The sequence below is a fragment of the Pelobates fuscus genome, chromosome 6, assembly GCF_036172605.1.
Source record: "Pelobates fuscus isolate aPelFus1 chromosome 6, aPelFus1.pri, whole genome shotgun sequence".
NCBI classification, from domain to species: domain Eukaryota; kingdom Metazoa; phylum Chordata; class Amphibia; order Anura; family Pelobatidae; genus Pelobates; species Pelobates fuscus.
This window is the reverse complement of record NC_086322.1, coordinates 212,951,073-212,976,269: the sequence shown is the minus strand read 5'-3', so window position 1 is coordinate 212,976,269 and position 25,197 is coordinate 212,951,073. Positions and strand designations below refer to the sequence as shown.

Below are 25,197 nucleotides of genomic sequence, written 5' to 3'. Positions count from 1 at the left end.
TGTTAATGCCAAAATTAACCTCTCGGTTCCTATCCCCAAAACAAGGAACCCCAGCATAAGCTCTTCGAGGACTATTTCAGTCAATGTAAGCCAGAAAGTGCTCACAAACAAACACAACATCGATTCTGAGAGGAAATACATCTTATCCAACTCAACTGAAGGTAAAGTGTTGCAGGCTTTCAAACTGCCACTTGCTGACAAAATGAACCTTTCAGGTCCTACCTCCAACACAAGGGACTCTGAGAGACAGAAAGTGCTCACAAAAAGGACAAAAATCTATTCTGAGAAGAAATATGACTTACCCAGCTTGACTCAAGGTAAAATGTCACTGATCTCTACACCACCACTTCCTGCCAAAAAGGACCTTGTGAGTCCTAACTCCAGCAAAGGGAACACAAGCATTTTCAGCTCAAAGAAACCATCGGTCAATAATAAACAGAAAGTGCTCACCAATACACCAAAACTTGATACTGAGAGGGAACATTTTCAACCCAGCTTGACTGAAGATAAAGTGTTGCTGGTCCCCACACCTCCAGGGAAGGATTATTGTAATCCAAAATTAATGAAGCCTTTAAATTTGAAAAAAGAGAAGGATACATTTTTCAAATCGAACTTTATGTACAACCCTCAGATTCAATATAATAAAACTCCTCTGCCATCTGCCTCAGCCCAGCACAGCCATGACTCCAACAGATTTCTTCAAGTGGCCATTAATATCATACAAAACACACTCAAGAAATATAACAATTATGAAAATTATGAACAAGCTACAGGAGGCAATCTTCTACCAACAAAGCAGATCTATCAGGAAGCACGCAAATACATGGAGACTGAAGGTTGTCAAGGCGAGATTGCTATTAATCTCACGGAAGATGTAATATCACAAGCCTCTATGGGAACTGTGAAAAGACAACCAACAATGACAATAAATGTCTCTATGGCACGTCAAAAAGTGGCTTCAAGGTACATTGAGACATGAGATTGGAACTCATTATTTTAGAACACTCAACAACAGTAAACAGCCATGGAATAACAGCAAAGGTCGAGAAAATTATGGTCTGGAACCAGCAAAATAAACTGAAGAAGGACTGGCAACCATCCACAGCCTTTTTTTATTTCATCCTGATCCCGATTTGTGCAGAGTTGCCCTCCTGTACTATACAATCTACAAAGCAAGCTCAATGTCCTTCAGTGAACTATTTGAGCATTTCAAAATATTTGTCAGAGACCCAGAAGCCAGATGGTATTATTGTGTCAGAGAAAAGAGGGGCTTGACAGGCACATCACAGCCAGGATGTTGTAATAAGGATCAGGTGTACCTTGAAGGTGTTCTACAAATCCTAAGACGCAGACATACCATAGATTTCAAGCTTTTAATGGCAATGGGAAAGGTTTCCTACGAGGATATAAACCGTCTAAAAAAGACTGCCGTACTTAGTAAGCCGAGGATCCCTCAATTTCTCAAAGACAGGAACCAGTACATGATGCGTCTGGGAAAGATAATGCAAGTCAACGAACTAACAGACACTTTACTAAAAACGCTTGTCAATTGACCAGTGAATGGTGTAGCATAAAGTTTGCCAGGATACTGTCAAATTCCACCATCCTGCAAACCCTGGCCGCCTACCACTAATCATCGAATCCCACCATCATGACTACTCAGTAAGAATATTTCCTACATCTACCTCTCTTTCTAATGGCATCATTTCTTTCATAATAGTTTCTTATATATCTATTGTACTTTTTTTTCTTTACCCTGCTACTTTTCTTCTGTATTATATTTGGCCTTCATGGTATCTTACCCTTCTTCATTTCTTTCAGCCTGCCATCAGGTTAGGACACTACAATGCAAATAGGAAGTGGATATATGCAAATTCAGCAACATCCAGGTAAGCTCTCAGCTAAGTTTATATAGAGTTATAATCTGACAGATCTTAAATGAAGAACATCTTAAAAACATTAAAAACACATATACATAGTGCAAGCCAGTAAATTGTAATATAAAAGTAGTCCCCTTATCCTATCTCTATATGAAAGTGACTCACAAAGTAGCTCAGATCAGACCCTGGACACTGGTGCAGTGCAAATCTCTGGAGTGTTCTCGGTTTAAAGAGACAGTCTATTGATGACTTTTCTATTATAATGTTACTTACCGTGTTTACTGTCCCTTTCATTTTCTTTATATGACTTTTATAGTATCTTAGCAATTAATTTTTTTATTTTTTCCAGTCTGCCATTAGGCTGCAAACAAGCCAGGACAGAAGGAAGTGAAAATCTGGAAATTTAAGCACATCCAGGTACGTCATCAGCTAAGTGAATATAGAGTTACAATCTCGCAGATATCTTAAATGTAGAAAACCTTGAAAACATGAAAAACACATATACAGAATGCAAACCAGTAAACTGTAGTATAAACGATAATCCCCTTACCCTTTCCTCATGTGAACGCAAAACAAAGTGGCTCAGAGTAGACCTTGGATATTGGTGCACTGCAAATCCAAATAGAAAAAAAAAATAATTCGGATACAAGTTTTATTATATTGAAAGTAGTTTCACTGCAAATACAGATTTCTCATCATCTCAGCATTCCTAGCATCTCCCCAGTGAACTCCTTCCTAGTTCCTGTATCACCGAAATCACCCATGATATTTTTTGCTCCACCCATTTGAGCTCTTAGGTGTATCTATCCATCGTCAGAGATCCTTCTATATATAACTAGAAAACTGATATATTATATATGCAATTGCACTCCTTCTGTTATACATGTGCAAATAAGGACAGGAACCAGTACATGATGCATCTGGAGAGGAGAATGCAAACCAACAAATCTTTACTAAAAACGCTTGTCGATTGAGCTGTCACTGTTAGACCATCAGGCAGACTTACATAGTGCAGCATAAAGTTTCCCATGATACTGTCACAATTCCACCATCCTGTAAAACAGAACACAGTCTATAGCACATGGAGATCGGTTTACATTTTGGAATTTTGGTCTGGTTAATACGCATCTTTTCCAATTCCGGAATCCTAATTGTTGGGGATTGTGATATATGAGTAGTAGGAGGAGTTCGGGAGGTTATATTTAGTCATTAAGATGTCAAACCCCTGAAGGGTATGTAAAGAAAACAAACGTTAGAGGTGGGTAACCCCTCTGTCTTTTCAAGGTCTCGCATTAAAGTAGGTATGGTAGTCGATTTTGCGCTCTCTTATTCTTTTAAATCAGGTATGGTAGTGCTGCTAGCGGGGTAGCCAATGATATTCCCTTCTTCCTGCATACTCTATCTCTGTGTTTGTCCCAGGTTTGGTGGAATAATGCAGCCTCCTTTAGGTCTGCCGGTAATGGGGGGTGTAGGTGCTTCGGCATCCACATTATTGTGGAGCGCGAATAAGGGAAGAGGAGGCGATTGTCCAATCTTACTCACTGAGGGCTAGTACCCGACAGATGTGGTACGTTTGTTGCTATAATAGTGGAAGTATATCTGGAGGTCCAGAAGGGCCAGGCCGCCACTGAGTAGTTTCAGGTTCATCCATGGTCTCTGTCCTGCCCACACAGAGTTTGTTATGCCTTTCTGGATCGATTTGAAGTAGGCTGGGGGGAGAGCAAACGGGGCAGTGCAAAACAAGTATATTAGTTTAGGCAACATAACTATTTTAAGTGCCACAATTCTTTCTGACCATGATAAAAATAATGAATTCCATTTCTGTAGTAAGACACGGCAGGCATTCCAGGTTTTGACATAGTTAGCAGCATAAAGGTCTGCAGGGTTTTTTGTTACCATAATACCCAGGTATTTAATGGTATCTGTTTGCCATTCGAACTGAAAGGTTCAACGTAAGCAGGAAAGGTCAGTCTCTGGGAGACCTACCGGTAGCGCCAGTGTTTTGGAGGTATTAAGGGAGTAATAGGAGAAATCCTTCCGTATGTAGTGATGGCTTGCATGATAGCTGGTAGGAAACTCTCGGGGTCAGTAATGTAGAGCAGTATGTCGTCCGCAAACGCACTTATCTTTATGGGGGTGTCACAAAGATCCACAATTTGTATTACGGCACTGACTCAATTGCAGTGGATTTCCATTGCGGCTCTAGTGTTTGCATGTAGAGGAATGGGGAGAGGGAGCAGCCTTGTCTCATGCCTTTTGTTAGACGAAAGGGGGGGGGGGGGAGAGGAATCCCGTCTGGAGTACCTGCACTCTAGGCTCTGCGTATAGCGCAAATATTTGTGTAATGAGTGGTGGGGGGAAACCATATGCCTCCAGTGCGTGCCTCAAGAAAGGCCAGCCAAGGCAGTCAAACACATTTTCAGCATCTAGAGCTAGCAGTAGACCACCCCGGCTGGTATCCCTGAGCTTATTAAGTACCAGAGATAGTTTCCTGGTGTTATCAAGCCCTTGCCTTCCAGCTACAAACCTCGTCTGATCATCTTTGACCAGGATGGGGAGAAGGGGCATTAATCTGTTGGCTAGTATTTTGGCATATATCTTGGCATTGGTGTTGAGGAGGGAGATCGGTCTAAAGTTTTTACATGCGTCCGTAGGTTTGTCCAGTTTTGGGATGGTGACTATTGTGGCCATTAACATGTCAGTAGGCAGAAGACCGGTATCTGAATTGGTAGGAGTCGAAGAGTTGTAAGGTGACCGGGGAGTGGTCTGACCAGGTGAGCTCACCTATTGTACATTTGGATACTTGTGCCAGGGCCAGATTATCTACATAGAACATGTCTATTCGTGTGTTGTGTGCTCAGGAGTGAAATGTGTAGTCTCGCTCAGTGGGATAGTCTCCAGGCATCATGAAGGCCATAGAGGGAGGTCACTTTGTTTATATTTTTACATACTGCCGTAAGTTGCTTAAGTCTATGTCCTCCCGGTTGTGCAGATGAATCCAAGGCAGGGGATTAAATAAAATTTAAATTGCCGCACAGCATTTGGCCTCCCTGTCTGTAGTTGTCTATTTTGTTTAGTATGGACTGCAGGTAATTTCTGGAGTCAGTGTTCGGGAAATAGGCAGTGACCAGGTTGTATTGGAACCCATTGAATACACCCTGTATAATTATACATCTGTCTTGTGGGTCGGTTAGTTGTCGCTGTAGGGTGAAAGCTACATCCTTATGGACAAGGATGGAGACACCTTTAGTTTTATTCTCTGATAATGTGTGGAACTGTGTGGGGTAGACCTTAGAGTACAAGAGTGGGGTTTGTGGGTTTTTAAAATGTGTCTCCTGACAAACAGATGTCTGCTCCCTGTTTTATAAGGTCTTGGTACAGCAATCTCTGTTTTCCAGGATAATTAACCCATTAAGGACCAAACTTTTGGAATAAAAGGGAATCATGACATGTCACACATGTCATGTGTCCTTAAGGGGTTAAGCCCTGTCACGTTAAAGGGGACTGTTTTCAATGTGTGTTAGGAGTGGTGGCTGCATCAGGGCAGTGTTTTAGGAGCTACTCCCCTGCGTGGGAGAAAGACTCTTGGCATGAGATGGACCAATGATTTCTTGAGACTGTGACATTGAGACTGTTCTCTAGGGCATTGCCCGAGGGTTGCATGGGGGTTTGTACGACATGGATTTAGTGACCCACTGGTTGGGGGAGGAAGGGAGGGGGAAACATAAGGCATGTAGCCAATAACAAGGAATCAAGAGCTTACACATCGTGAGCTGGTACCTGCTCCACTGGAGTGGCACGGGGTTCGAGGGTGGTGGTCTGGTCCCCTTACTTATTGGCTTTTTACACAGACTACTCTGTATTCTGGATCCCCTGACCATTGCCTGTCCATATTTATGTTAAGCCTAGTTATTATATGGTGGCTACACCACACAACTCAACATTTTTAATGTAGAATACTTTTTAAAATGGTATGCCATCATGGGGGTAATTTTCTTTCTTAGAGTGCCATACTCTCTTAAAAGTAACAAAAGCCCAGAAAATCAATTGGTCAAATTTCCAAGTTCAAAAAGGACATGTAATATTTTTGACCTGTGACATGCCAAAGAAACTGAAAATCTAATACATGACCACTAAACATGGCAATCATTTGTGATAAATTGCTCATATCAAATAACTAAAAATATTATACCCTGAATACTCTGGGTTGTATACTTTTTTCTTTCTTGGGCTGCAATTCTGCCTCAAAAGCGACATAGGCAAGGAAAATCTGTTTGTGAAAATCCACGTATGAAGACTGAAATAAGCAGACCACATATTTTGTCCTGTGACTTCCAAAAATCTATGCGTGGGGGTATTGTTCTACTCGTGGAACATTGCTGAAACAAATATGAGTGTTTTATAGAAGTAAAACATATAAGGATAATGATTTAAACAGTGGAATTACAATGTCTGTGTAAAAATCACACAAGAAAAATACGAACACAATGTTTGGTCAGGTATTGTGACCAAGTGGCTTCTAAAAAAGAATCGACGTACCCATTTGTGAATACTCTGGGGTGTCTAGCTTAAAAATGGTATGCCATGATTGTCTTTCTTAGGCTGCCATACTGCTTCAAAGGAAACATAGGCCAAGAAAATTATCAAATTCTCACGAACAAAGGCTGTGGGTCATATTTGGCCCTGTAACTTCCAAAAAAACTATATATGGGGGCATCTTTGTACTTGTGGGACATTACAGAAAACAAATATGTGTATTTTATTGCAGAAAAACATAACAGTATTATAATACTAAAAATGTTTCATTTTGTCACACTTATTTAGATTTTATTCATATTAAATTATGCTTCATATATATATATTTGATGTGAAATTAAACTCCTATTTGTCCTCAACAAAATGATATAGAAGAGTGGGTGAACTTAAAGGAACACTATAGGGTCAGGAACACAAACATGTATTCCTGACCTTATAGAGTTAAAACCACCATCTAGCCCCCCTGAATCCCCTTGCCCTACTAAATATAGTAACATTTTATTTGTATTTAAGTTGGCATGGTTTCTTACTGTTTCGACAGTCCCTTTGCTTTTCTGAACCTTGCTGCTTTACTTTCCTTTATTGTACTTGACTTTTAAAGTATCTTAGCATTTTATTTTTGTATTTCTTCCAGTCTGCCATCAGGCTAGAACAAGCCAGGACAGAAGGAAGTAGAAATCTGGAAATCCAATCACCTGCAGGTATAACATCAGCTAAGTGAATATAGAGTTATAATCTGACAGATCTTAAATGAAGAACATCTTAAAAACATTAAAAACACATATACATAGTGCAAACCAGTAAACTGTAGTTTAAACAGTAATCCTTTTATCATATCTCCATATGAAAGCAACTCACAAAGTGGCTCAGATTAGACCCTGGATATTGGTGCATTGCAGATTCACATTAAAACAAATTATTCGCAGGGGAGGTTTATCTTATTAAAAGTATTTTTACAGCAAATACAACTCTCTCAAAGTTCTTGTGTATTCCTGGCATCTCCCCAGTGCACTCCTTCCTAGTTCTGGAATCACCAACATCACCCATGACATTTTTTGCTCCACCCAATAGAGCTCTCTCAAGTGTATCTATCCATCGTTAAGAGATCCTTCTATACATAACCAGAAAACGGATATATTCGTGCAATTGCACTCATTCTGTTATACAGGTGCAAATAAGGACCGGGATAGTACATAGTGCATCTGGAGAGGACAATGCAAACCAACAAACTAATAGACCCTAAAGGAACCCTATTGAGTCAGGAACACAAACATGTATTTCTGACGCTATAGTGTTAAAACCAAGCTTAATTAAGCAGTTTTAGTGTCTAGATTATTTCCCTGCAGTCTCAATACTTCATTCTTTACCAGTTAGGAGTGAAAACCCTTTGTTTACACGGTACTCTCCACACCTCCCCTTGTTAACCTACATTTTGAAATTTTAACTCAGGAGAAATATACGCAGCAATCTTGATCAACGTTTTAGAATTTATAAATAAATGAGTTTTAAAAAAATCTAACTATAGAATAATGTTTTGTCCCATTTTTAGAAATAACAAATATCTTTCCCTGTGCAGGACAGCAAGTCCCATAAATTCGGGCACAAAACATGATAATGCAGAACTCTGGACTACTCAAGAGAATCTATTAGGAATTATCGGATAAGGCTACATATTAACATATTAACCTGCATAAACTTGTGAGAAGGAGAAATGGAGTGTTGGCTGAGGAGTGTGACCTAGAGAAAGACTGTGAAAATGCTCATGGGTACCATCGACTAATGCCTAGAGAGCTCTATTACAAAAAAAATATTTTACTTGCTCAATTAAATAAAATGTTCATATCCTAAATACCTTTACCTGTATCTGGATTATTGTTTGAATATATGGAAATGTACAGGCCCGGACTGGTAATCCGGCAAACTGGGCAAATGCCCAGTTGGCACAATGGCCATGAGCCAAGGCCGGCAGGAAGATTAGATGATCTCCCTTTCTGGCCCATGCACAGCCAATACTATCCAAGAGCCAGCCCTGCATTGTTCCATGACTGGTCTGTGTTGAGATCAGAGATTTCCCTCACTGGCTCAAATGCACTTTACTGCGAGAGTCTGCAGTGGAAGGATAAGACACGGGGGCTCTAGCTTGCAGATCCATCGGGTACGTCTTGCCAGATCGGAGTGTTGCTGCGGTAACCATGGCAACACTCCGATCAGATCTTCCAAGAATGATCTCTAGTCCCAGGAGCAGCAAGCTAGAGTTCAGTTCCCACTAGGACCACAAGGGGATGGAAACTTCTCTCAATCAGCCCCTTAGTTATGCTGCGGTAGAGACTGTGTCATATATGCTGTCTTAGTATGATACATGTCCTACCACAATGTATATATCTACTGAAGCCCCTAATATAATTATACATTATTAGCATTTATAAAGTGTAAACCTTCTCCACGGGAAATTTGGCACTACTTAAAATTTCTACAGCAGTCCCTTAATACAAACTACACTGGTCTCATCTCAGTCATATCTCATACATACACACATCACTATACACTTACATATGGCCACACCAACACACTCCCATAGATATACACTGTGATATCCATATTCTGATACATACAGATTGTGATACCCACTTGCTCCCATACTACCTAGCCATGCATAGAAGTTACGTCAGTGGTGTATCCTGGTTTTGTGCTGCCTTAGGCATGACAAAACTCAGGCGCCCCACATCCCGCCCTTCCCTGCCCCACACATTCACTGACAGACACACATACACTAGCTAACAGACACACACATTAACAGACACACACACCCACTAACAGACACACACACCCACTAACAGACACACACACTCACTAACAGACACACACTCACTAACAGACACACACACACACTCACTCACTAACAGACACACCAACTCACTAACAGACACACACTCACTAACAGACACACACACTAACAGACACACTCACTCACTACCAGAAACACACACACACACTCACATTTTGTTTTTTAAATTCAATCCCCCCAGCCTCCTTACCTTTATGAATGCTGGGGGGAGGGGAGGTGGATTCTTGTTTCCCTGGTGTCCAGTGGAGCTGCTGTGCGGCCGGCCGGTGAGTGCAGGCGGCGAGGGAGCACTGATTCTCCTGTTCAGCTCCCTCGCGCGCCATAGAGTGATGCCCTGGAGCCGGAATATTACTTCATATTCCGGCTCCCGGCATCACTCTGTGGCGCACGAGGGAGCTGAGCAGAGAGCTCAATAATCAGTACTCCTTTGCCTGCGCCGGCCGGCCGCCCGCCCGGCTTGTCAGTTAGCCGCCATTGTACATATGGGATGTCCTAGTGATTTTATGATGATTGACACTCCCACAAAGCACTCATTGTATGCATTTTTACACATTGCCATTTTATACCTTTTTTGATTTTAATGGTCTATTAAAACTGAGATATACAAATATCCGGTGACTAGCTCACCCACTTCGTATTTATAATCATGTTTATACTACCATTTATTTTTGTCAATGGGAGTATTTTTGGCAATATCTAAGTAATACCAGCAAGCCCTTTACACATTAGTACATAAAGAACAAATATATAGGTATGAAATGGTACACATTTGGAAGCACTTTAAGATACTGTATATAATCACTGGTTACATAAGTATTTAATTATGATATTAGGGAATGGTGATTATAACTGCAAAAAATAATGCATTTCGATCCCTGACTACCCCTACCTATTCTTTGTCTCCCCTTTTCTTCTATTTTTCATTTGAGAAATATTTTGGAGTTCAACAATATTGGGACTATAATAAGAACCTAAACGAACATTGTAAATACTATCCAGAACGGAAATCAATGGCGGAGTGAAACGCAAGGATGCGTTCCAACAGACAGACACATAGGAAGTCTGCGACCATCTCCTCTATGCGTTCCAACGGTGGAACGCAAACCGGAAATACGTAAGGAACAGACGCGACCCGGAAGTAACACACTACACGAGTTAAGAAACGGATTTAAAAGAACGACAACCCCTAGGACACTAGACCAGCAACTGAGGAAGCCTCCTAGAGAGGCGAAACGCGTATTGCTACCCTATCCAAGACTAACCAGTACAGACTGTAAGGTTTTTATTTATTTTTATTATACTTGTGCACTTTATGGAATAAAGCACTTAAATTACTACTACTGCATGCCTGTGATTGCAACCAAAGGAAGACCCTGCACACACAAAGAAGGGAGTGGGACCTCTGATACCCCACAAAACTGATGATCTGAGCCGGATATTGATTGGCTCCTTGTTTGTGAGTGCAAATTCATTGGGATCCCATTGGGAATAATACAATTGCCCCTGTCAGTACCAACGATACTGCACTATTATTTGTTCCCTTTGTTTTTTATCCTGTTATAGGAACGATACTCACACCATCTGAATTTCTACTGTTATTTATATGTAAGATATTCCGTCTAATCTTTGTTTATAACAAGACATTTGCCTGGGCATTTGGGAGCGGCTTTTTTGCCGCCCCATGAAAAGTGCTGCCCAAGGCAAATGCCTTGTTTGCCTCACGTCTAATACGTCCCTGAGTTCCGTACCACCACAAATGAGTATCTGTACAGCTTTGGATTCAAATACAGGGATTTGATATTGGGAATAAATGCAGGGTGCCTTCTTTCCATGTCCATATGTCACAGGTGTTTACTTTTACTTTGGCAATGTTGGGAAAAAACAAGCAGTGGATGTTACAGGTAATGGGAGATACATTAGACTAGAGCAGTAGTTCCCAAACATTTTAGGTTCAAGGCGGCCTTAATATTTCAGTATTTTTCCAAGGCACCCCAAGTCAAAATTTCTAGGTTGTATATCTGTACAGCGCTGCGGCATTTACTGGTGATATTGTGTAATGTACAGTGTTGGTGTTTGAAGGGGTGCTTGTATATATGTATATTATTGTGTTTTAATACAGGGGTGTGTTTGTATGTAATGTTTGCGTTTCATTGCAGGGGCGTTTCTGAATGTAATGTATACTTTTAAATGCGGATGGTGTTTGACTGCTTGGATGTATGCACATACACTACCACATACATACATACATACATACATACACAGAAATACATGCACATTAATACACAGATGCATATAAATACGCAGACACATACACAAAAATTCATATAGACACCGACACATACATACATGCACCCTGACACACTCAAACATTGATACATGCCCACACCATGACACAAATACACACACTGACATAAAGACACACACCCTGACACACAGATGTGTGCACAGACACAGAAGCACACTGACATATATATATATATATATATATATATATATATATATATATTGTGACAGTGTTGGGGATGGTGGTCAGGGGTGTATATCTGGCACCCAGACTTTTGCACAGCCACTATCCTGACATGTGGGTAAGCACATGCAGCCCCAGGGAAAGTTAAGTTGAAATTTAGTTTTTTTCTATGTTGTTATTTGGGTCCCTGGGGTGGAGTATTCGAAAGAGCAGGGTGGCTGTCAGAGTGGCTGTGCATGAGTCCAGCCCAGGTATTCTGAGGAGTTCTGGCTCACTGCCTAACGAAGTCATTAGCCTCACCTGTAGGGGCTGTGAGCAGCTATATAACTGCAGTTAAAGCAGGGTGGAGTGAGGGAAGTGTTTTGAGGAGAAAGGTTTGCTGCTAGTTGTATCCCGTTGTATCCCGTTGTATCCCGTTGTATCCCGTTGTATCCCGTTGTATCCCGTTGTATCCCGTTGTATCCCGTTGTATCCCGTTGTATCCCGTTGTATCCCGTTGTATCCCGTTGTATCCCGTTACTTCTTAACAGAAAATAAACAGGCCAGAGACCTTTGAAACTGGACTTTGTTTTGGCCTGGCTTCCTTACCCTAGAGGGCTGTGCAAGTGCCAAAAGATCCTGGACAAACACACACAGGGAAGTAAGTTTGTCACAATATATATACACACACTCACTCACAAACACCCTCATACTCACACTCATACTCATACTCACACACACACACATTCATACATACAAACACTCATACACACACACACACTCAAACTCATACACATACAGACAAGTGATTATTTTTTTTTTATATCTCCAGCCAGCCTCCTGTCAGCTTACCTTACGTGCCAGGAGGGTGGCTTGGAGTCCTGCTGCTGGTGAGAGTGAGGGGTCTGGAGCGCTTCATGCTCCTCCCCTTACGCTGCGGCTGCCTCCTCCTGCGCTGCTCCTTGCAGGATGCTGGGAGGAAGTGACAGACTGTCACTTCCTCCCAGCCGGCTGACATTACAGGTGCCCGGTCGCGGTCTTAAAGGACCGGGCCCCTGTTCAGCAGTAATGTTTCCCTGGTGCTATAATCATAGCACCGGGGAAACATTCTATGGTTCCCCTGTTTGGCAACCGCTGGATTAAAGGAAGAATTTAAAGAGGTAGGAAAGTAGAGAGGGGTAAAGCGAATTGTGGACTATAGAGTAGTTCGTAAGAATTGGGGAAAAAATAACAGGACAGTGGGAGGTGGAGTGGATAGTGGCAGATTATTGGAACTGGGCTCAAGAAGGCAATGGCATGAGTAAATTGGGCAGTGGCAGGTTAGAGGACATCAGGGTGGAGGAGGCAGTAGCAGGATACTGGTAGTTGGAGTAGAGTTGGCAGTGGCAGGATAGTGGGGGTTAGAGTAGAGGGCAGTGGCAGATTTGGGCTTTTGAAAGAGGAATTCTAAAAGAGGAAAGAGGATCTTAGAAGCGTATTAATTCTGTCACTCTTACCTGGAATCCAGAAGATGCAATAGGAGGAGTGTCAGTTACTCGGATGCATACATTTCTCACTGCTCCTATGAGTCTCGGGTCCTCTCTCACCCTGCACTCTGAGAGCCCCGCCCCTTCCTCTTAGCAGAAGTAATGCTTTAGTATATTTTCCCTATATATCAGGCTGTCTGTATTTTACGGTTTCCTGCAAATCCCTAGCCTTATAGTCTTCAGAGTTGGCGCCCCCTGCTGGAGTGCCCTAAGGCCTTTGCTGCTTTTTGGTAACACTTGCCATGGATATTTACTAACACTACACAGCAGGTCTCTGACCCGTTTACCAGTACACTTGTCCATATGAAGCTGTGAATATTCCTTATCCAGGCAAGGCATGCATTGCGCCCCCTAGCCCGGGGACCGTTGGTACTCCTTAAGTCCTTAGCAGACGCCTAGATAGCCTTGCTCCTCCTTCCCTACCTGACTCGTCTCCGTAATGTGTGTGACACCCCTCACACCTAAAAGTAACATCACTAGATTGTACACATTACTTTAGGCGTGAGGTGTATTTTAAAAACGTACTCAGCTATCAGTGTCACACACATCACAGAGACGAGGTGATAAGGGAAGGAGAAGCGAATTACATAATGCCTATTAATGAATTAATTCGTTTATTGCATGATTTTCCGTTTCAAGATACCAGCAGTATCTGGTTGCTGGCCCTGCCTCCGATCCGCCTCCTTGGTGGCATCATCAGAATTTACGATTTTTAGCCAATCCAATGCTTTCCAATAGGCAAGGAGGCGGGATGGGATGGGCCAAACACTGTTTAGGCCAATCAGCACCTCCTCATAGAGATGCATTGAATCAATGCATCTCTATGAAAAAATTTCAGCGTCCCCATGCAGGATGTGGACACTCTAGACGGTAGTTCTACCTACTGTTCAGCACTGCCCCAGGAAGCACCTCCAGTGGCCTCTAAGGAGTGGCCACTTGAGGTATCCCTAGGGGTCAATGTAAACACTGCCTTTTCTCTGAAAAGTCAGTGTTTGCATGAAAATGCCTAAAGGTAATGATTACACTCACATTAAGCTGTAGTTGTTCTGGTGACCTTTAAGAGCAGCATATGATTTCTATTATCACCATGTACTTTCCCAGTTTTCTTTAGATTATGTGATTGTGTTTATGTTTTTGGTTTCCTTGATGAGCATGATTATTTTTTCATGACTGGGAGTATCCTATCAATTGGGTGACCACCCACATGCACATGTGTTTCCCATTATATGTTCCCCCTAAGGCTATATAAGGGATCAGTGGATTTCCTCTTTACATGATCCTTAGATAAAGGCTTTTTTGACGAAACATTTGGGGCATTTACTTAGAAATTCGACTTTTCTCAATTCTTGTATATTCTAGGGTACTCTTGATAATACATAAATATTATCGATGTAAAAACAAAATTTGTGGCATGTATTTTATTAGTACCACATTGTTAATAGAGCCTTTCATGGTTATCAAGTGTTTTTGGTTTACATAATAAAGTAGATCTATTTATTCTTTTTGGTTGTGCTCATTCTATAGTACATGTACCCATGTTATACCCTACTGCCTCCCCCCCCCCTTCCCGGCCCCCACCCATGAGTGGCAGGTGTGGGCCAAAAGTAACAAAAGGGGGGCCTATTCTCCTCCACCAAGCCACTAGTCCCCTACCCCCCTTAACCCCCAATAAAATAAAACCCTACATATACTATCATTAAATAAAATCCCTTGATGGGATAATGCCTTATTTAGAAACCAACAGTGTGTAAGTGGTATAGAGGTGATGAAGCACTCAGTTTAGCTGCAGTGAACCACAGTGACACAATGTATACACGAATACATTTTTTTACCAAAATAAGCACGCTAAAACGGATGATAACCTATCTACAAATGAATACTAGAGACAAATATAGTGCAGACTACCTGAATAGTACAGTGTACAATAGGGGAGAAGGGTAAGAACTCACATGTACCAGAGCCCTATCACCACTGGCTCTGGGTTTGCAAGGCTCCACTTGAGAGGGAAAGGTCCCACGCGGTGTAGATGAAATCTAGATGATGTGTTCTCTGTAGCAAGATGGTTCTATGTAATATAGGACAGAGAGAGGAAGAAACCCCTAATTGAATAGCATCTTGAACAATGTATAGGTAAAAAAAAAGGTTAAAAACTCTTACTTAGCGAATGGTGGGTATGCCAGTAAAAAACCTACATAAAAGCATGTGTATACCAAGTAAAAATGGCTGTAGCCACTCTGTATCAGTCACTTCTGGGTTTCGTCCATCCCGATCCGGATCTGCCTCTCCAGTGACGTCTGCATGGCGCATTTCGCTCTCCTTCCTGGGCTTCTTCCTACGACATCATGGATCTATAGCACCTTCTTTTAAGCCTCTGTCCCCTTCCCTTCTGTTTTATCATTGGTCTGGGAGCGTGGATTCATTTTAAATAATTTGTTCTGTTACTCCTCTCAGGGGGTGTATACTAAGTCTGGTGTCCATCCATCCTCTTATTAAACATAGAAACCGTAAGCAATGCAGAAAAACTGCTAATGTACATCAAACAGTATTGTACTTTAAGTGTGCATATATATAAAGCCATAATCATTGCATACAGTGTGAAAATAAAGATAAAATACAGAACACATCTCAATGCAATTGCACCTGCTTTTTCAATGTATAACATTAAGTATGTACACAACCACAAGTAGTTTTAGAAAGCACAAAAGCTCCATCTAGATCATAAGGAATCAGAAAGTAGGTTGGAAATAGAATGAGCAGTAAAACAATAAAAAATTCCTTACATATAATACCAAAGGAAAAAAGTCCATCTTATGCAGCAGCTATGTCAGTATATGGTTATAAATGCAGGACACATTTAAAGGGCAAAGAAGTTCTCCTTTAAAACCATCAAGGCTAAAAAGACTGCTCCTCATATCCTCTAAAGATACAGAGAGCCTGTTAGCCATAAGAATGGAAGTCTATAGAGGAAAAGAAATCTCAAAGTCCCAATTTAAACTCCCGGGGATAACGATTTCAGTTTAAACACCCACCTAATTTCTTGTTTAGCAAGTTTGTTATCCAGATCTTCCCCTCTCCAACTCCTATTCACCCTTTCAATGCCAAGTAATTTAGTGGGGTCTCTCTCCTTGATGTTTGTGTATAAAGTGTGAAGATAAAGGGTGCTCTTTGAAGACTCTTTTTATGTTCCGTATATGTTCTTTCAATGTGGATATGTATCTGTCTGGTGGTTTTCCCTACGTATTGCATTTTGCAGGGGCAAGTAAGGACATTTATACAGTTAGTAGTATGGCAAGTTATTAGTCGTTACATTTTATATATTTTCCCAGTGTTTCCTCTTATTAGTTCTTTCTTAACGCATTTAGATGCTCTTGTGGTCCTACATGCCAAGCAATATCCGCATTAAAAGAAACCTATATCGCTATTTAAAAATATTTTTATATTTTTATCTTGTTTGAAACTACTTCTGATAAGGTGGTTCTTAATACTAGGTATCCCTCTGTAGATTGTTTGGGGTTTATTAGGAATTTTCTGGCTCAAAAGGTGGACATAGATAAACAGATCTGGTGACGATTAGGATCTGGTCTCGAGGCCTTCTTCCAGGTTGCTGTCTGACATGATGCATGATGGCCGCCCAAGGGTGTGAGATGTACATAGTGCTCTGTCCCTGTCTGCATAGTGGCTCAGGTAGATGGTGGTCCACAGCAGAGCCGAATGAGCCAGTACTTCTGATAATACTCTTAAATTCTTTATTCCTACCTGAATAATTAAACCTTAATGGGACTTCATTTGTCTTATTCTTGGTTTGGTTGTTCTTTCTTTTACAATTTTTTAGGAGATCTTCCCTATTTAATATTTTAACCTCCTTAAATGCCTTATCCAATATATCTTTTGGGTAGTGTTTTGCTATGAAATCGCTAACTGGTTTATTCGCTTGAATCTCATATGATTCAATATTAGTACAATTCCTCCTGATCCTCATCATTTGTCCCTTAGGGATGTTATCCAACCAGGGACCATAGTGACAGCTATCAAAAAAAATAATGTAGTTGTGGTTGAGATTTGAGGTCTCAGATTAGGAGTAGATAGTATGGCTAGAGATACTACTCTACTGGAAATGACAGGGCTCCCACTAAAAAACAAAACAAAATGCAGAATGAGAGCAAGGTATTAGCTATAATCTAATGAGTATCCAGGACTAGTGAATGATTTCTACCTTTAAGGATAAGAGCAGTGTTCCATAAATGTGCACAACAAAATATTTACAAGACGGTATATAACTTAATAAAACTTAATGCAATTCTATTAAAATACCAATGTATGAAATAGTTGCAGTCTCAATTTGATAGAAGTATCATAACAATATGTTGATACAGTTTGTGCAATGTTAGCTAGTATCAGTTAGCTCCAGCTATTAGACCAGCTGGGGTTTATCTACTGAATGAGCTATTTTTATATAGTACAATAACAGTGATATCATCTTCAATTGGTGTATCAACCATTGATACCACACCAATTAAAGAATATATCACTGTCTAGCTATTTAAACCTGTTATCAGAAACAAACACATATAAATTGGCAGATGTAGACAAAGCACTTTGTAACCGGTAGTAATATTGTATACACATACACACCTCAATCTGCCTGGCCGGCAACATTCCAGCCTATCACAGCACAGTATGCAAATTCACAAAAAAAACAACATAAAGATCTAAAGGAGATAGAAAGGGGCACAGTCATAATGTAGGGATAATGTAAGAAAATGTTATTTAGGATACCAATACAAACAGAATTCAAGTGAGAATTGAAAGTGAATTTTAAATTGAAGGCCACAATAGCCAAACTGGAAACATTCTTACTCGAGCTACGATTCCATTTCAGTTACTATGGCCTAAAGTTTGAAATTCACTTTGAATTCTCACTTTAGTGAACAACCCTGGAATTTAAATTGAACTTTAAGGGTAAAATCAAGTTATATTTGGTGCCTTTAAACCTGCAGTGATTGTCCTCCTCTGTGACATTCTATGACATCAGAGCTGCACCAGGACTCAGCTACTAGTGCTGTCACTCTGAAAGCTCTGGACCTAGTGTGCAGGAAATTGCTGCAGGTCTGCTGAGAGACAGAGTTATTTCAGGTATCAGACACTAAAACTTGATATTGTACAGAAGAAGAAGGGTTTCCACTCCGAGCAATTCACGTTTTTTGTTAAGCGGAATTGATCAGGTAAAACAATGGAGCCTAACTTCCCACTGACAGTGCGTAGCATACGTCTGGCAACCAGACCTGTTAATGCCAAAATTAACCTCTCGGTTCCTATCCCCAAAACAAGGAACCCCAGCATAAGCTCTTCGAGGACTATTTCAGTCAATGTAAGCCAGAAAGTGCTAACAAACAAACACAAAATCGATTGTGAGAGGAAATACATCTTATCCAACTCAACTGAAGGTAAAGTGTTGCAGGCGTTCAAACTGCCACTTGCTGCCAAAATGAACCTTTCAGGTCCTACCTCCAACACAAAGGACTCTGAGAGACAGAAAGTGCTCACAAAAAGGACAAAAATCTATTCTGAGAAGAAACACGACTTACCCAGCTTGGCTCAAGGTAAAATGTCGATGATCTCTACACCACCACTTCCTCCCTATAAGGACCATGTGAGTCCTAACTCCAGCAAAGGGAACACCAGCATTTTCAGCTCAAAGAAACCGTCGGTCAATAATAAACAGAAAGTGCTCACCAATACACCAAAACTTGATTCTGAGAGGGAACATTTTCAACCCAGCTTGACTGAAGATAAAGTGTTGCTGGTCCCCACACCTCCAGGGAAGGATTATTGTAATCCAAAATTAATGAAGCCTTTAAATTTGAAAAAAGAGAAGGATAAATTTTTCAAATCGAACTTTATGTATAACCCTCAGTTTCAATATAACAAAACTCCTCTGCCATCTGCCTCAGCCCAGCACAGCCATGCCTCCAACAGATTTCTTCAAGTGGCCATTAATATCATACAAAACACACTCAAGAAATATAACAATTATGAAAATTATGAACAAGCTACAGGAGGCAATCTTCTACCAGCAAAGCAGATCTATCAGGAAGTACGCAAATACATGGAGACTGAAGGGTGTCAAGGGGAGATTGCTGTTAATCTCACTGAAGATGTAATATCACAAGCCTCTATGGGAACTGTGAAAAGGCAACCAACGATGACAATAAATGTCTCTATGGCACGAGAAAAGTGGCTTCAAGGTACACTGAGACATGAGATTGGAACTCATTATTTTAGAACAGTCAACAACAGTAAACAGCCATGGCATAACAGCAAAGGTCGAGAAGAGTATGGTCTGGAACCAGCAAATCCAACCGAAGAAGGACTGGCAACCATCCACAGCCTTTTATATCATCCTGAACCCGATTTGTGCAGAGTTGCCCTCCTGTACTATACCATCTACAAAGCAAGCTCAATGTCATTCAGTGAACTATTTGAGCATTTGAAAATATTTGTCAGAGACCCAGAAGCCAGATGGTATTATTGTGTCCGAGCAAAGAGGGGCTTGACAGACACATCACAGCCAGGATGTTGTAATAAGGATCAGGTGTACCTTGAAGGTGTTCTACAAATCCTAAGACGCAGACATACCATAGATTTCAAGCTGCTAATGGCAATGGGAAAGGTTTCCTACGAGGATATAAACCGTCTAAAAAAGACTGCCGTGCTTAGTAAGCCGAGGATCCCTCAATTTCTCAAAGACAGGAACCAGTACATGATGCGTCTGGAAAAGATAATGCAAGTCAACGAACTAACAGACACTTTACTAAAAACGCTTGTCGATTGAGCGGTGAATGTTAAGACCATCGGGCAGATCTACATGGTGTAGCATAAAGTTTCCCAGGATACTGTCAAATTCCACCATCCTGCAAACCCTGGCCATCTACCACCAATCATCGAATCCCACCATCATGACTACTCAGTAAGAATATTTCCTACATCTACCTCTCTTTCTAATGGCATCTTTTCTTTTCTAATAGTTTCTTATATGTCTATTGTTTTTTCTTTTCTTTACCCTGCTACTTTTTTCTGTATTATATTTGGCCTTCATGGTATCTTATCTTTTTTCCCATTTCTTCCAGCCTGCCATCAGGTTAGAACACTCCAATGCAAACAGGAAGTGGATATATGCAAATTCAGCCACATCCAGGTAAGCTTTCAGCTAAGTTTATATAGAGTTACTATCTCATAGATATCTTCCATAAAGAAAGCCTTAAAAACATGAAATACATATACATAGTGCAAACCAGTACATCTGAGCAACTCACAAAGTAGCTCAGATCAGACCCTGGACACTGGTGCAGTGCAAATCTCTGGAGTGTTCGCGGTTTAAAGAGACAGTCCATGGATGACTTTTCTATTATAATTTTACTTACCGTGTCTTCTGTTCCTTTCTTTTTCTTTACCCTGCTGCTGTGTTTTTCCTTTATTGTACATGACTTTTATAGTTTCTTAGCAAATTATTTTTTATTTTTTCCAGTCTGCCATCAGGCTAGAACAAGCCACGACAGAAGGAAGTGAACAACTGGAAATGTAACCACATCCAGGTATGCCATCAGCTAAGTGAATATAGAGTTACAATCTCACAGATATCTTAAATGTAGAAAACTTTAAAAACATGAAAAACACATATACAGAATGCAAACCAGTAAACTGTAGTATAAACGATAATCCCCTTACCCTTTCCTCATATGAACGCAAAACAAAGTGACTCAGATTAGACCTTGGATATTGGTACATTGCAAATCCGAATAGAAAAAGATCATTTGGATGCAAGTTTTATCATATTGAAAGTAGTTTCACTGCAAATACAGATTTCTCACAGTTATTGTGTATTTCTAGCATCTCCCCAGTGAACTCCTTCCTAGTTCCGGTATCTCCGACGTCACCCATGACATTTTTGCTCCACCCATTGGAGCTCTCTCAGGTGTATCTATCCATTGTCAGAGATCCTTCTATATATAACCAGAAAACTGATATATTATATATGCAATTACACTCTTTCTGTTATACAGGTGCAAATAAGGACAGGAACCAGTACATGATGCATCTGGAGAGGAGAATGCAAACCAACAAATCTTTACTAAAGACGATTGTCAATTAAGCTTTCACAGTTAGACCATCAGGCAGATTTACATAGTGTAGCATAAAGTTTCCCAGGATACTGTCACAATTCCACCATCCTGTAAAACCTGGCTGCAACAAGTCATCGAATCCCACCCTCATGACTACTCAGTGAGTATATTTCCTACATCTACCTCTCTTTCCAATGGGGGCTTTTCTTTTATAATGTTATTTACCGTGTCTACTGGCCTTTTTGTTTTTCTTTACCCTGCTGCTTTTTTTTTACCCCTGTATTGTACTTGACTTTTATAGTATCTTTTTTTTCTTCCAGTCTGACATCAGGTTAGAATACGCCAGAGTAGAAGGAAGTGGAAATCTGGAAATTCAGCCACATCCAGGTACGCCATCAGCTAACTATATATATATATATATATATATATATATATATATATATATATATATATATATATATAATAAACAATACACAAGATCCAGCGCACTCTCCTATCCACTAAACAGCAACTTCAATGTTGACAGATTTTATTAGTTTGTAAAAGTTTTTTTTTAAAAACATCTAATCTAGGCAAAAAAATGGGGATTTAGTTACATTATATGATCATACATTGCATAAGCCTGCCACAACGTCAATGTACCCCATCTTTGGCAGGTCCTACTCTCACAGTCTAATGTCTGCTCTTATGAGATTAATGGGATGGTTGAAGTTGCTGTTTAGTGGATAGGAGAGTGCGCTGGATCTTGTGTATTGTTTATTGTATAATATGGCCCCCAGCAGCACCCCATTTAAGCATGTTTAGGTGAGTGCAACCATCCCCCCATGTTTCCTATATATATATATATATATATATATATATATATATATTTACAATCTCATACAGATCTTAAATGTAGAAAAAATTGAAACATGAAATACACATATACATAGTGCAAACCAGTAAACTAATATAAACAGAAATCCCCTTATCCTATCTCCATATGAACTCAACTTACAAAATGCCTCAATCTATTGATTATAAAGATGTATCAATATGACAAAAAATGAGGTTCCTCCTTCTTAAAGACAATGCACTGTGACCCCCTAGAAATAACCCATTCTTTGACAGGTTACACAAAATTCAGGCCCGTATCAAACAACTTTCTGATACATTTTCCCCAAATTACATCCTAGAACAAAAGATACGCATAGATGAATTTCTGCTTAAAAAGCAATCTTCGATTGAATTTCATCAATGTATCCTATCAAGGTGCTCATCATATGGGATTACATTTTACAAATTTAGCAAATCCACTATTGGTTACACCTGGGCATTTTGCATTTATTAAGGGAAATATAGTCGTCTTGACCCACCAGGATGCCTTGATTCTGTGGGCACAAATGGCTAGATTGTGTGTGATCTGCTTCTTCCCTTGATGAATAAAGACTATCATCTAGGGATTGATAATTATTACTGTAGTATTTGAAACCCTAGCCTAGCATGTGGCACAGTACGTAAAACGCGCAGATGTTTCCCCCCAAACCATGAAAAGTGCTAGAAAAATCAAAGTGCTCTGTATAGTACAGCAAGTATCAGTGGCCTTCTAAGGGGAAGGGGGGGGGGGGGCGGTCCGCCTCTGGTGCCACCAGATAGGGGGGCGCCATGACCCTAGTTCTGGGAGCTGGAGGGGGATGTGTGAGCCGCACAGCTCAAATACGCAGATGCCAGTAATTACCACCTGAACTGGTTGCACGGAATGAAAGTGGGGGCAGGCTAGTAAGTCAGGGGCGGTCCAAAAACAGCAGCGGGGGCAAGCTTAACACGCCCCTTACCTTACGCTGCTGTTACTTCTACACATGGAGAAGCAGCAAGAAGGAATCCCTGCTTCTCCAACTAACTGGCTTCAGTGAAGGACTTCAGTTAATCCACTCCTCCTCCAGCTCACACTGTCTGTAAGTAAGAGTGTGTGTGTGTGTGTGTGTGTGTGTGTGTGTGACTGTCTGCCTGCGTGTGTGTGTGTGTGTGTGACTGTCTGCCTGTAACTGTGTGCGTGTGTGTGTGTGTGTGTGTGTGTGTGTGTGTGTGTGTGTGAGTCTGCCTGCCTGCCTGTAACTGTGTGTATGTGTGTCTGCCTGCCTGTAACTGTGTCTGTTTGTGTATGACTGCCTGTGGCTATATGTGTATGTATGTGTGAGAGTCTGCCTGCCTGTAACTGTGTGTGTGTGTATTTGTATGTATGTGTGTGTGTGTGTGTGTGTGACAGTCTGCCTGCCTGTAAGTGTGTGTGTGTGTGTGTGTGTGTGTTTAACTGTCTGCCTGTAACTGTGTGTGTGTGTAACTGTCTGCCTGTAACAGTGTGTGTGTGTTTGTGTGTTTAACTGTCTGCCTGTAACCATGTGTGTGTGACTGCCTGTATCTGTCTGTAATTGTGCGTGTGACTGTAACTGTGTGTGTGTGTGTGTGTGTGTGTGTGTGTGTGTGTGTGTGTGTGACTGTCTACTTGTGACTGTGTTTGTGTGTGACTGTATATGTCACTGTCTGCCTGTAACTGTGTGTGTAACTGTCTGGCTACTACTTTGTGTGACTACCTGTAACTGACTGTGTGTGTAACTGTCTACCTATAGTGGTGTGTGTCACTATCTGCATGTGACTATGTGTGTGACTGTCTGCATGTGACTGTGTGATGTTGCCTGTAACCGTGTACGTGTGACTGTCTGCCTGTGACTGTGTGATGCTGCCTGTAACTGTGTGTGACTGTAACTATGTGTGTGTGACTGTCTGCCTGTGACTGTGTGTGTGTTTGACTGTATGTGTGACTGTCTGCCTGTAACTGTGTGCGTGACTGTCTGGCTACAACTGTGAGTGTCTGCTTGTAACTGACTGTGTGTATAACTGTCTGCCTGTAACTGTGTGTGTGACTGCCTGTGATTGTCTGCATGTGACTGTGTGCGTTTGACTTTCTGTCTGTAACGGTGTGAAAGGGGTCTTCTACAAGGGGGGCTGAGCAGAGGATTTGTGGAAGGGTAGTGCAGGGGTTTTGTAGAAGGGGGCAGTGCAAGGGTTTGTAGAAGAGGGGAAGAACAGGGGAGGGGATTTGTAGAAGGAGCTAACAGGGGTTTTGCAAAGTTTACAAATTTGTGCAATACATGAAAAAAAAAACAGAAAGCATTTAAAAAATTTGCAGGTGTGTTATTTTTTTTACAATTTTTTTTGGGAGGCGGGATATGGGGATATATGGGGGAGTAGATTTGACTGATTGGTGTATACAGTCTTATTCGAAAGACTAAATACTGGTATTAAAAAATTGGCAAATATGTGCTGTATAAACCAGTAGCAGCCACAGGGAAGCCAAACCCTTTTCTTGGTTTTAAATTAAAGCTTTTTTTCAAAATTGTATTTACTCAGCCCCCTAATCCTCCCACTTTTGCATTAGAAGATGTCCAGAGACTTTGTAGCAAGCACTTCCCCTCCCTCCCCCCCAAAAAACTGCAAAAAGTCACCCCAAATAAAGTATTGCGTATGCTACATTAAAGGACTTTGTCTCTAGCTATTAATGCCCTTCCTGCCCATCTCTACATGGCCTTTGTATAACAGACTGTTTCAGAGTCTACCATACAGAGCTAACCTATTGAATTGAATGACTCTGTATGTGAATTTGGTTATTCTGGATTCCTGAACTTGGTTTCTCCGGATAGAAGCCTATAACAACTTATTGGATTTTTTTTTTTTCAACTTGAAAGTTTATTGAAGTTTTTTTAAAGATGGGGGCAGGGGATACAGAAGGCAAGAGGAGAGTCAATGCTTTGTGCACAAGGTCAACGTACATTACACTTGTTTGAAAACACAACATATTGATTCACAT

At 40.9% G+C, this 25,197-nt stretch overlaps 1 protein-coding gene and 1 pseudogene across 1 annotated transcript; both read left to right on the top strand.

Moving 5' to 3' along the window:
- Window positions 1-562: 562 nt before the first annotated feature.
- Window positions 563-1,553, top strand: LOC134565693 (putative tyrosine carboxypeptidase MATCAP2; annotated as a pseudogene).
- A 17,525-nt stretch (window positions 1,554-19,078) lies between these two features.
- LOC134566126 (putative tyrosine carboxypeptidase MATCAP2) lies at window positions 19,079-20,065 on the top strand. The gene has a single exon (XM_063425831.1). The coding sequence runs from the start codon at window positions 19,079-19,081 to the stop codon at window positions 20,063-20,065; it is 987 nt and encodes a 328-aa protein (XP_063281901.1).
- Window positions 20,066-25,197: the final 5,132 nt, after the last annotated feature.